The 12,868-nt window shown below is 31.6% G+C and overlaps 2 protein-coding genes and 1 non-coding gene across 3 annotated transcripts; 1 reads left to right on the plus strand and 2 right to left on the minus strand.

Annotated features, from left to right (window-relative positions):
- Positions 1-274: 274 nt before the first annotated feature.
- Positions 275-1,679, plus strand: LOC120079073 (transcription factor MYB59-like). The gene is made up of 3 exons (XM_039033265.1): positions 275-398; positions 645-774; positions 1,311-1,679. The coding sequence occupies exons 1-3, from the start codon at positions 275-277 to the stop codon at positions 1,657-1,659; spliced, it is 603 nt and encodes a 200-aa protein (XP_038889193.1). The 3' UTR covers positions 1,660-1,679.
- A 3,023-nt stretch (positions 1,680-4,702) lies between these two features.
- On the minus strand, positions 4,703-4,776 carry TRNAI-AAU. Its single transcript has one exon. It is a non-coding gene; the product is annotated as a tRNA-Ile (tRNA).
- A 1,703-nt stretch (positions 4,777-6,479) lies between these two features.
- Positions 6,480-11,227, minus strand: LOC120080067 (probable E3 ubiquitin-protein ligase HERC4). Its single transcript, XM_039034622.1, has 9 exons — positions 11,099-11,227; positions 10,619-10,890; positions 9,757-9,950; positions 9,630-9,677; positions 8,727-8,799; positions 8,326-8,497; positions 7,262-7,693; positions 6,986-7,177; positions 6,480-6,906 (listed from the first exon to the last, which is right to left on the minus strand). Exons 1-9 carry the CDS (start codon positions 11,191-11,193, stop codon positions 6,843-6,845), a joined length of 1,542 nt encoding a protein of 513 aa, XP_038890550.1. The 5' UTR covers positions 11,194-11,227; the 3' UTR covers positions 6,480-6,842.
- Between the last annotated feature and the right edge of the window lie 1,641 nt (positions 11,228-12,868).

Consider the following 12,868-nt stretch of genomic DNA (forward strand, 5'->3'; position numbering starts at 1 on the left):
TTACACCATCATAATAATCATTTTCTTTACTAATTTAAAACTAAACTATATAAAATATTTTTAATTTTGTTTTGGAAAACACAAGGAACCCACACATGTTAGATTCTAATTGGGTGATAAAAAGATACAAATATAATAATAATAATAATAATAATATATTTGTAGACAAGCCTAGGAGAGAAGAATGACAAATTTGGATTATATTAAAACTCCTCTTTTATATATATATATAAATAGAAGTTAAAAGGCAAGAAGAAGACACACATGAATAAAAATGGATGGAAAAGAAGTACAAGAATGGAGGAAGGGACCTTGGACTGTTGAGGAAGACAAGTTGTTGTGTGAATATGTGAAGGTGCATGGGGAAGGAAGGTGGACTTCTGTTGCCATTGGTTCAGGTAAAAATTCTTTTTTTTTTCTTCGTCAGTTATGATTTTAATGAGCCAACATGTTTTGTTTTGTTTTTGCGTTATAATGTCTTAATCAGTTGAACTATATTCAAGTAAGTTTGATTTTTATAATTGGCTACGTCGAGAAATATATTAAATGAGTATATGTTTATTAAACTATGCTTAGATTAGGTGAAATTTTATATATATACGTTAGACTATAATAACGTAAAGTAATTTGATTTATTTTTACAGGATTGAATAGGACGGGAAAAAGTTGTAGATTGAGATGGGTGAATTATCTTAGACCTGGTCTCAAGAGAGGTCATTTCACTCCTCAAGAGGAAGGCATTGTCATAGAACTTCATGCTCTTTGGGGTAACAAGTAAAGATCTCTCTCCTTGCCTATCTCAAATCTCTTCGATAATCATTAAAGTCCCGTTTGGTAACCATTTTGTATTTGTGTTTTTTAAAATGAAGCCCATTTTCTCTCCTTTTTTTTTTTTTTTTACAGTGATTTGCATTTTTCTTAAGTAGAATGGTTGAATTCTTAGCCAAAATCCAAAAATAAAAGTAGATTTCTAAAAATTTGTTAAAAGTAAATGACAAATGAAGAAATTTGTAGGTGGAAGTAGCATCTATAGACATAATTTTCAAACGAAAAATCAAGAATCAAGTGATTACCAAACGGGACTTTGTTTTTTGTTTTTTAAATTTATAAAAAAATAAAAAATTTATTAACATTTAGATGTTTCTCTAATAAAGATAAAAATTGTATATATACAACAAAGAAATTGAGAGAAAATTACGAACATAAATTTCAAAATTCTAAATTCTAAAATATGAAATAATGTTGTTATCGAAGAAGATCATTTAAGTATTATTATTCTTTGTCTACCCAATTTTAAATATTCTTTATAGATGGTCAACCATAGCGAGATATTTACCAGGAAGAACAGACAATGAAATAAAAAACTATTGGAGAACCCATTTTAAGAAGATGAAGCCAAAAAGAAAGGCTGAAATAATTGCCCCAAAAACAGACAATAACAAAACATTGCCACCAATTACTACCTCTGAAGAACATGTGAAGGAGCTGATGAAACCATATGAAAGAGACAATGACTTAGCCATGCTTTTCACAGAGCCAGCAGCCATGGAGGATGAACAAAGCTACTTGTCGATGGTGTATCAAGATTTTGTGATCGTCGCCGACGCCGTGGAGGAGGAGGAGAGCTTATGGGGTGGCCTTTGGGAGGTTTCAGAATGATATCATATGACCAAACTATTGTTGGGAGAATGTGGAAGCATGAAACTTTGTCTTTGTTCTTCAATCTTGAGCTTTCTTTCTTTGAAAAGTATATCAATTTTTATTAAAAATCTAATGCAAGTCTCAAAAGCTACAACCTTTGAATCATTAGAATGATGCTCTAACCAACTAAGCTAATGGGCGAGTTGGCTTATTAAATTCTCATTATAATGTAATTAATACTTTTTATATATTACAAAACTTTACATTTTAAAAAACTCATTTCAATTTGTAACTTTTTATAAACTTAGAAATTGAAAAAATGGCCCAGGCATATCTTGAACCAAAGAATTCACATTATTAGCATGACGCTCTAACCAACTAAACTAATAAGCTTATTAACTTTGCCTACTGGCTTTGTAATACTTCTAGTGTACTATAGTACTTTACATTTTAACAAAATCATTTCAATTTGTAACTTATAATAAACTAAGAAATTGAAAAAACATGGTCCATGTTGATCTCGAACCTACGACTTCGCATTATTAGCACGACGCTCTAACCAATTGAGCTAATAAGCCTATTGGCTTTATAAAACTTCTAGTGTAGCACTCTAACTAACTAAGTTAATAAGCCTATTGGCTTTGTAATACTTCTAGTGTACCACAGAACCTTACATTTTAACAAAATCATTTCAAGTTATAACTTCTAATAAACTAAGAAATTGAAAGAAAAAAAAAATAGTCCATGCAAATCTCGAGCCTACAACGTAGGCATTTATGATATAATACTTTTTGTGTATCACCATTTGGTAAACAAAATCATTTCAATTTGTAACTTCTAATAAATTAAGAAATTGGAGAAAAATGGCTTATGTAGGTCTCGAATTTGCAGCAATAAGCATATTGGCTTACCATTTTAAAAAAATCATTTCAATTTGTAACTTCAAATAAACTAAGAAACTAGAAGAAATTGATCATGCAGGTTTTGAACCTGCGACCTTCACATTATTAACACGACATTCTAACCAACTGAGCTAATAAGCCTATTGGCTTTGTAAAACTTCTAGTGTAGCGATCTAACCAATTGAGCTAATAAGCCTATTGGCTTTGTAATACTTCTAGTGTACTACAGAGCTTTACATTTTAACAAAATCATTTCAATTTATAACTTCTAATAAACTAAGAAATTGAAAAAAAAAAATAGTCCATGCAAATTTCGGGCCTATAACCTATGCATTTATAATATAATACTTTTTGTGTATTACCATTTTAAAAAAATCATTCAATTTGTAACTTCTAATAAACTAAGAAATTTGAAAAAAAAATAGCTCATGCGGGTCTCAAACTTGCGACCTTCGCGCCATTAGCACGACGCTCTAACCAACTGAGATAATAAGCCTATTGGCTTCATAAAACATCTAGTATATCACTCTAACCAACTAAGCTATAAACCTATTGGCTTTGTAATACTTCTAGTGTACTACATAACCTTACATTTTAACAAAATCATTTCAAGTTATAACTTCTAATAAACTAAGAAATTGAAAAAAAAAAAAAATAAGTCCATGCAAATCTCGAGCCTACAACGTAGGCATTTATAATATAATACTTTTTGTTTATTACCATTTGGTAAACAAAATCATTTCAATTTGTAACTTCTAATAAATTAAGAAATTGGAGAAAAATGGCTCATGCAGGTATCGAATTTGCAGCCTTCGCGTTATTAACACGGTGCTCTAACCAACTGAGCTAATAAGCATATTGGCTTACCATTTTAATAAAATCATTTCAATTTGTAACTTCAAATAAACTAAGAAACTAGAAGAAAATGGCTCATGCAGGTCTCAAACCAGCGACCTTCGGGTTATTAGCACGACGCTCTAACCAACTGAGCTAATAATCTATTGGCTTTGTATAACTTCTAGTGTAGCACTCTAACCAACTAAACTAATAAGCATATTCGCTTTGTAATACTTCTAGTGTACTACATAATTTTACATTTTAACAAAATCATTTCAATTTATAACTTCTAATAAACTAAGAAATTGGAAAAAAAATAGTTTTTGCAAATCTCGAGCCTACAACCTATACATTTATAATATAATACTTTTTGTGCATTACCATTTTAACAAAATCATTTCAATTTGTAATTTCTAATAAATTACGAAATTGGAGAAAAATGGAACATGCAGGTCTGTAAAACTTCTAGTCTAGCACTCTAACCAACTAATAAATTTATTGACTTTGTAATACTTCTAGTGTACTACATAATTTTATATTTTAACGAAATCATTTCAATTTATAACTTCTAATAAACTAAGAAATTGAAAAAAAGAAAAATAGTCCATGCAAATCTCGAGCCTACAACCTATGCATTTATAATATAATACTTTTTGTGTATTACCATTTTAACAAAATCATTTCAATTTGTAACTTCTAATAAACTAAAAAATTGGAAAAAAAATGGCTCATTCAAGTTTTGAATCTACGACCTTTGCTTTATTAGCATGATGCTTTAACCAACTAAGCTAATAAACCTATTGGCTTTGTAATACTTCTAGTGTACAAACTTTACATTTTAACAAAATTATTTCAATTTATAACTTTTAATAAACTAAGAAAATGAAGGGAAAAAAATAGTCCATGCAAATCTCGAACCTACAACCTATGCATTTATAATATAATACTTTATTAGAAAAATATGGCTCATGCAAGTCTCAAACCTGTGACCTTCATATTATTAGCACGACACTCTAACCAACTGAGCTAATAGGTTTGTTGGCTTGTTTAGCCTCTCACATTTTAATATAATATTTTTGTATATTACAAAACTTCACATTTTAACCAAATCATTTCAATTTGTAATTTCTAATCAACTAAGAAATTGAAAAAAATAATCCATGCAGGTCTCGAACCTACGACCTTCGCGTTATTAGCACGACGCTCTAACCAGCCTCTCACATTAGAGTGTAATATTTTTTTTATATGTTACAAACCTTTACATTTTAACAAAATCATTTCAATTTGTAACTTCTAATCAACTAAGAAATTGAAAAAAATAATGGTTCATGCAGGTCTCAAACCTGCAGCCTTCGCATTATTAGCACAATGCTCTAACCAACTGAGCTAATGGGCCAATTGACTTGTCAATATCTCACATTATAATGTAACAGTTTTTGTGTATAACTTTACATCTTAATAAAATCATTTCAACTTGTAACTTTTAATAAACTAAGAAACTAGAAAAAGAAAAAAAATTATTGGTCCATACAGGTCTCAAACTTGTAACCTTTCGTATTATTAACACGATGCTCTAAAAAATTGGTCGTAGGCCAATTGACAATCTACGACCTTCACATTATTCAGATGATGTTTTAACCAACTGAGTTAATAGACCACTTGCTATAAATTTTTGCTTAGAATAAATATTCTTTTCAGTTTTCTGTTTTGAGATTAAATTGCTTCATTTAATTATTACACAGATATTTTTAGGGAAAAAAAATTATTAAACAGTTATGAACCCATTGTTTTTATTTAAAAAATAAAAATAAAAATACCAACAATAGAAGCTGTATGACGTGAAATGAACTTCGTTTTAACATTTTACTTAATTGTCCTGGCTTAAACTGTCAATTTGACATTGATTTTTTCTATACATATAAAAAAATGCTTCAAATATTCCATCAAGTCCATTTATAATGTTTTATTCAAAATGATAGGGGAGGGGGAATTTCAAATGGATATGCTAGTCAAGTACTGTTAGTATTAAATTTATGTCGATATGTTGATATTAGGGGTGAATCGATATTCCTATTAAATTGTAAAACAAAAATCCACAAAACATAAAAAATTAAACCAAAAAAATGTCACTACTGTAAATATAATATAAATAATCAACCTTCTAATAAAAATCAATATGGTAACTTATTTAAAAATCATAATATATTTATTTACTAATTTAAATTTATTTTTTGAATTTTTTTATTTTATAATGTCCAAAAGCATCCATCTAGGTCAATATTTTGTCAATATTTTCATCAACATCGACATTTTAAATCTTTAACTTTATTAATATTATATGTGTTTTTCTCAACGTGCTTACTTTATATCATTAGCTTATCATTTGTTTCATGTAAATGAATATTATCAAGTTACAACATTGTCCTCATGACAGCACTCCATAATTTAGAGTTGATGGGTACTTGTGTAGTATCTGTTTAAGATGTAGAAATGAATGAGTTGATGGGTACTTGTGTAGTATCTGTTTAAGATGTAGAAATGAATGAGTTGATGGGTACTTGTGTAGTATCTGTTTAAGATGTAGAAATGAAAGAGATGTTTAAGTATAATATTTTTAGTATTTAAGTGTAGTATTAGATTTAATAATAATTACAGTTATATTAATATATTTAATTTTTAATTGTTGATTATGAATCTCTTAATAATAATAATAAGTATTTTCTTCAAAGAAGAGAAGCCATGGGGGGGGGGGGGAATGAAACATAAACCATATTTTGGTTGTTTCAAAAGTATACATATAAATAAATATATAATTGTGTAAGTTATATTTAAAATGAGAAACAAGAAACAAAAAGCAATTACCAAATAAAATAATTTGGAGTCCAGTTTAACCCAGACATCACTAAATCAACATCTGCCACATGACAATTTTTGTCTTTTAAAATAAAATTGATTTTTTTTTTTATTTTTTCCCTATTAAGTATGAAAAAAGGGCTGATTAGTTGTTCCCTAATCATTGCACATTACCAAAAGCAGGAAAAAACATAAACATTACTGAAAAGTGATAAAAAGACATGGCCAAAATAAAAACCAATCACAAAATCAGAATCCAGCCCACACAAACTACAGTCTATTAGGATATATAAACAACATAGTGTACAAGTTCGCTATAAAGAATATGGCTGGGTTTATAATTAACCCTGGCCTGAGAAATGGTCAATGTGACCAAATAAGTATTTGATGATACAGATTCAAGTACATGATGGGCAAATGTTAATCAGATGCCAAAGGAGTGATACAAGTTCATCATCACACAAATTATATACCACCTAGATTTAATCGTTTCGATGTTTCTACCCTGATGGAGAAGAGCGAAAGATGAATACCGACTTGACAGAATATGATATAAGAAGACTGCTATACACTTCTTTTTCTTCAACCTTTTTTCGTACTTCATCTATTTCATTTCCTTCCATGGTTGGTTTCGCCTTCTTCGAAATCGCAATGGCCATGAAGTAGAGACTCTCTGCACGAAAATAGTGAGGATGAAGACATATATTCTCAACGCAAATATAAACTAGGATACACACGAAAGCGTAACACACCTCAGTCGCCCACAAAGCCGTGCTAAAGCATCTGATCCCGTCCTGGATGCCACATCTTCTATTTCGGAAGCATTCTGCAAGTTAACAGTATCAGCAAGCCTGAATTCACAAAGCTCCTTCAAGGAACAAGCATCTGTTAGGACAGCTGAATGTCCACCGCCAGCTGCTAGTTTTCGCACTTCCCCTACACACCTGAAAATTTTCAAATTTTATAAATATATGTATCTACCATTATGAACCCAAAAGTAAAAATGCACTGAATAACCGCAAACGTACCAATCAACAGGAGATGGATACCAAGCATACGTAGATTTCTCATTAGCTGCCTGACCATAGCTATTGTAACCCCATCCACAGATTCTTCCATCCTTCATTGAAACAAGAGTATGTGAATGTCCACAAGCAACATGTTGCACACCGTTTGGGACAACCAATACAGGTAGATTTCGAAGAAACGTCTCGGAGTCACCCACAACACATGAAAAATACCCTGCCTGGGGCCCGACGCCTAATTGTCCTACTTGACCGCCACCCCATGCATATAAAGAGCCATTTTGAGTAATGGCACATGTGTGTAAACCACCACATGCAATATCCTTCATACATATTCCATCAAGAGCAACAACTCTCCTGGGAATCAATTCTTTGTCCGTAGACTGAAGGGAACAATGACCGAGTTGACCCATACTTCCTAGTCCCCATGTATAGCTGTAAGTACAGAGAAAATTTCAAACAGAGCATTTACGCAAGCAAAATTAGAATTAATGATACATCCCTTATATAGTAAGAACTCGATGATGCCTATCCCGCCCCACAAGTAGGTAAATAGGTGTCTTAGTTCCTCAACAAAGAGTGTCCTGTAGCTTAGTTCCCTTTCCTTCTCTCTTCACTCTCATTCAGAAATTTTCTTTTGTAAACTAACTCGCACAACAATTGCACGTGTGAAATTTCATGCCTGCAAACTTTCATACTCCCAAGTAGAAACTCTAATGTCACCATATATTGACATTATAAATCTATGATGTACTAAATAAAACAAAAGAATTCAAAGAAACTATATGTGAATGGCAGACACTCATGTTTCAACATTAACGCACAATTTGAAACACGATAAAATTCTATATAAGAGTAAGAACTTCATCATTTGATAGTCAAGCGACGGAACAGGTGTCAGCCACATCAAAATGATGATCATCCGAGTTAATTTCCTTTATATAGGAATTCTATTAGAATATCCCAAACCTTGAGATCTATGTGTTCTGTGGATAACCACAGTTCACAAACTTAAATATAAAAACTTCTTTCCCAGTTATTTAGTCTTAGTTCTTCAGATTACTTACACCTCGCCGTTTTCAGATATAGCTGCCGAATGGTACTCCCCACATGACACCTTAGTAATCTTTAAAAGCTCAGGGGCCTCATCAAGGAACTTTGCATAAGAATTTATAATGCGAGCTCCTTGTAGACCTTCGGAAGTTACACCCCTGCCTAGCTGACCATACTCATTGTAGCCTGGTCAACCAGAATAGGGATCGTATTATTATTGAGGTGGCAGGAAACTAGATAATAACTTAAGGTTCTCTCCAACTTCAAACTCAGTAAGGATAGATTCCCCAATATACTCACGAAATGCATATGAATGGAAATCAATTTCATTAAAAAATTTCAACTTAGAAGGCAACTTCAATAAAATCTTTCAAATACTAATATGCATAGATTAAATAAATCTAGATGAACTCACCCCAAGCTTGCAATTGGCCATCATCAGACAATGCCACCACATGAACTGCCCCACAGGACACTTGACAAATCATCTACAGCAAACAGATCGTTAGGTACTTGCTTTAAGGACTAATAACTGAAGTTCTTATTCTATTGCCTCATAAATTTATGTCACGTTCGTATAATCACCTAATAAATTTAAACACGCTAATTTATATGTTAATTCAACATTAACTTTTATATCAACCAAAGACCATTCTATTTTATCTCACAATACTCTCTAGAATCCTAGAGGAGCTTCAACATAGAGATGAGAAACAAATTAACAACACAGCTATTTCATTGAATGAACTAGTTGAAGCCAAGGATCTAAGGATAGTGTAAAAATTTATGGAACAAATAAGGTAGTCTTCCCAGGTGTCAGACCTCTAAGTGAAGTCGCCCCTTGATACCAAGATTGGTTAAAATGATGGATTCCCAACTCACCTCACACAGAGGGAGATGCAAAAATGCATCGGAATAGTAACGAAGGATCTTGTGACGGATTAAATACATTGTTTTTATTTTTTTATTTTTTTCCTCTATGCACATCATGGCGACATCAGAAAGGGAGTTAAAAAGGAGAAGTAAAAAAGAACTAATAAAATAATAAGATTTTATCTATATATATAGGAAACAATAACATTTTTATTGATATGATGAAATTACGAAAGGATGACCTATCAATAAGATTACAAAAAGATCTTCCATTGAGTAATGAGAGAATTTAAACCATAATTACAAATAAGGACCAATTTACACCGAAGTGTGGACTATATTAGTAACCAAAGAAGTAAATAATGAAATAACAAGATTTTAAAGAACTTTTAATAGATAAAAGATAGAATTATAACATGCACCAACTATATGATTGAAAAATTACCGTTTTTGGTGAGAAGGCTCCCCAAAATAAGCGTGGCAAATTGGATCCCTGTGATAAGAGAAGAGCAGATGAAAATGAAGAGGAGTTTGGAAAAGAACATCAACACTTAAAACAAATATATTAAAACCTGATTTTGTCCCCAAATCCAGAGTCGACTAGTTGAAATGGTGCCATCATTCTCACGAGGTTCAGCAATAGCAGCAGTACAATGTGCTCCACAGGAAACAGACTTCACAAACTCAGTCCGCAATTGATCCACTTTCTTTGGAAGTTTGCTCTTTTCCTCCGTTCCATCACCCAGTTGACCAAAATCATTTGCACCTGATCATTTCATTCGATAAAGATGGTATATCAAAATTGAGCACGTAAACATGCACCACAGGGGAAAAGGAAAGGTATATCAAATAGAAGGTTCATTCAGATAAAGAAGTGTGGGACAGTCTCCCATGATCTGAAGGTTTCATATCAGATGAGTCAGTCACAGGTACCACAATTAATCAAACTCGAGAAGTAACAAACCCTAATTGATACCATCTAAAATTATAATCCATATACTTTATTTCAGTTTCTGAATGGTCGGAAGATTTCCAGGATTGGAATAAATCAATAAAAGCACCTATCTTGGTATTCAAAGAATCAAACATAGATCTCATTTCCTTTCTTGGTCTGAAACCATGAGACACATCTAGGTTACAATAATCGATAAAATTAATTCTCTTCCTTAACAAAAACAATGTTTTTTTTTATCCAAACAGTTTCAGGAGTGGCAACTGAACTGTCAAGGTTATCCCCTAAAACAATTTTTTACTTACCAAACCCATTTCAACAAAAAATAAAATAAAATTAAAATAAAATAAAATAAAAAAATCCAAAAATATGGAAAAGAAGCCTGATGTTGAGTTCTAAAAGAAGAAAAAACTCGTTTCTAAACATCTCAAAAGAACAAAAATACGGGTTATCAGTAACAAAGAGCAGGAATAAGGTCAAACCCCAGGTAAAAAGTGACCCATCCGAAGCCACAGCCGCCGTATGTTCGCGACCACAAGCAATATCCAGCCAGCGAGAATTAATTTCACCTGGGCATCCAAAAAGATCAGGATGAAGCTGCCTAGGAACCCTTAACTGATGATCCTTCCCCTTTCGACCCGTTTGGCCCGATTGATTATAACCCCAAACATAAATTGCACTCTTTCTTGGCAGGCTTACATTCTTGTTCGTCCCAAAGACCTCGTCAATGTCCATTTCTTGCCTCCAAAAATTTCTACCAAATGAAAGAAGAATTACAGAATAATATAACTATTCTCTTGTAATTTCTAAAACTCCAATCCAATCGATTGAGCAAAAATGAAAAATCAGATTCAGAAATTCTCGTTGCAATGAAAAAGGCAGAATCAATTCCGTATGATTGGATTCAGACAGTGAAAAGACGATATGAAAATTTAAAGAAAAGGAGAGAGAAAGAAGAGTACCTGAGGAAAAGGATCGGTAAAGAAAATTCGAAATGGAAAGGAAGTTCGAAGAAAGGAAATAAAATGCTTGAAAGACAACAATCGCCGTTTTCCATTGTTCCGCGAAAGTTGGAGATGTGCCGAGCTGCTGATGGGCCTGGCCCATTTCTTTGCCCTCATTTCGGGCCTCTTGATAATGAATTTTATGACCTTTTTTGGAAATATTTATTAAAATATATCAAAATTTGAGAATATTTACAATTTATCATGATCTAGTCTTTACAAATGTTAAATATCAAGTCTTCTTTAAAAATTTCGATGTCTCATTCTTACAAAAATGTGCATGAAAATATCTATAAAATATTGATGATACTTTTTAGAAAAAAAATATAATGATAAAAAATAAAATTAATAAATATTTGTCACTTTTTAATTAAAATTAAAAAAGTCTATATATATATATATATTATCAATCTCTTGCAATATAATAAAAATATTGATTTACATTTATGTCGATGTGGAACCTATCAACATATGAAAATATTGATAGAAATGTCTATGTCAACACAAACCTAGTAACAAGTGTATAACTCAAAAAAGAAGGCATCTCTACTAAAAACACGATTCTTCTACTATTTGCCAAGTTGAGCTATGTTCAAGATGGAACCAAACTCATGTAGTTATAAGTAACATTGTTGCGTATAATGTTGCTCTTGATATTATATCTGAAAATAAAGATTCTGAACCAAAATCTGTCAAAAAATGATGACATAGAAAATATTGGCTTCACGTTCAAAACATCAAATTTTTGGACTAATAGTCTGAACACCAGAAGATGTTAAACTTGTGGAATACAAATGAGTATTTGTGAGAAAAATAAATGAAAATAATGAGGTCACAATATATAAAGAAAGACTAGTTGCACGATGTTTTTCACAAAGACCCTGTATTGATTATGAGGAGACATATTATTTAGTGGTGGATGTAATTAAACTAAGATATTTAATTGGCCTGAATGTGTATGAAAGTATGGATATGCATCTTATGGATGTAATCACAACATATTTATATGGGCCTTCTGATAATGATATCTATATGATAATTCCATAAGGATTTAAGGTACCTGAAACATATAAATCAAATTCTTGGTAATTGTATTTAGTAAAGTTACATAGATTACTATATGGATTGAAACTATCAGGACGAATGTGGTACAATCGCCTAAGTGGATATTTGTTGAAAGAAGAACATCAAAACAATCCAATATGTCCATGTGTTTTTGTAAAGAAATCACAACCAGTATTTGCTATTATAACTGTATATGTTGATGACATAAATATAATTGGGACTCCAAAAGAGCTTTCAAAGGCAATAGAATATCTTAAGAAAGAAATTGAGATGACAAATCCCGGAAAAATAAAACTTTACCTTGGCTTGCAATTTGAGAATTCAGCAGATGAGATATTTGTTCATCAGTCAACTTATTCAAGAAAAGTTTTGAAAATATTTTATATGGACAAAGCATATCCATTAAACATTCCAATGGAAGTTCGTTCACTAGATGTGAAGAAAGATATATTTCGACCTCAAGATGATAATGAAGAACTTATTGGTCCTAAAATATCATATCTTAGTTCAATTGGTGCGCTTATGTATCTTGTTAGTGATGCAATACCAGATATTGCATTTTCAGTAAATTTATTAGCAAGACATAATTCTTCTCCAACAAAAAGATATTGGAACCAAATTAAGCATATACTCCATTATCTCCGATGAACGATCGACATGGGT

Source organism: Benincasa hispida, chromosome 6 (assembly GCF_009727055.1).
Source record: "Benincasa hispida cultivar B227 chromosome 6, ASM972705v1, whole genome shotgun sequence".
Classification (NCBI taxonomy): Eukaryota; Viridiplantae; Streptophyta; class Magnoliopsida; order Cucurbitales; family Cucurbitaceae; genus Benincasa; species Benincasa hispida.

What these genes read in the sequence shown, in the direction of transcription:
- LOC120079073 (XM_039033265.1), top strand. Translation starts at nt 275, where the DNA reads ATGGATGGAAAAGAAGTACAAGAATGGAGGAAGGGACCTTGGACTGTT. An exon ending in TTCTGTTGCCATTGGTTCAG is followed by an intron (nt 399 to 644) that starts GTAAAAATTCTT and finishes TTATTTTTACAG; the next exon opens with GATTGAATAGGACGGGAAAA. An exon ending in CATGCTCTTTGGGGTAACAA is followed by an intron (nt 775 to 1,310) that starts GTAAAGATCTCT and finishes TATTCTTTATAG; the next exon opens with ATGGTCAACCATAGCGAGAT.
- LOC120080067 (XM_039034622.1), bottom strand. Translation starts at nt 11,193, where the DNA reads ATGGAAAACGGCGATTGTTGTCTTTCAAGCATTTTATTTCCTTTCTTC. An exon ending in TGGGTCACTTTTTACCTGGG is followed by an intron (nt 9,951 to 10,618) that starts GTTTGACCTTAT and finishes TGAAATGATCAG; the next exon opens with GTGCAAATGATTTTGGTCAA. An exon ending in TGGCCAATTGCAAGCTTGGG is followed by an intron (nt 8,498 to 8,726) that starts GTGAGTTCATCT and finishes CTGGTTGACCAG; the next exon opens with GCTACAATGAGTATGGTCAG.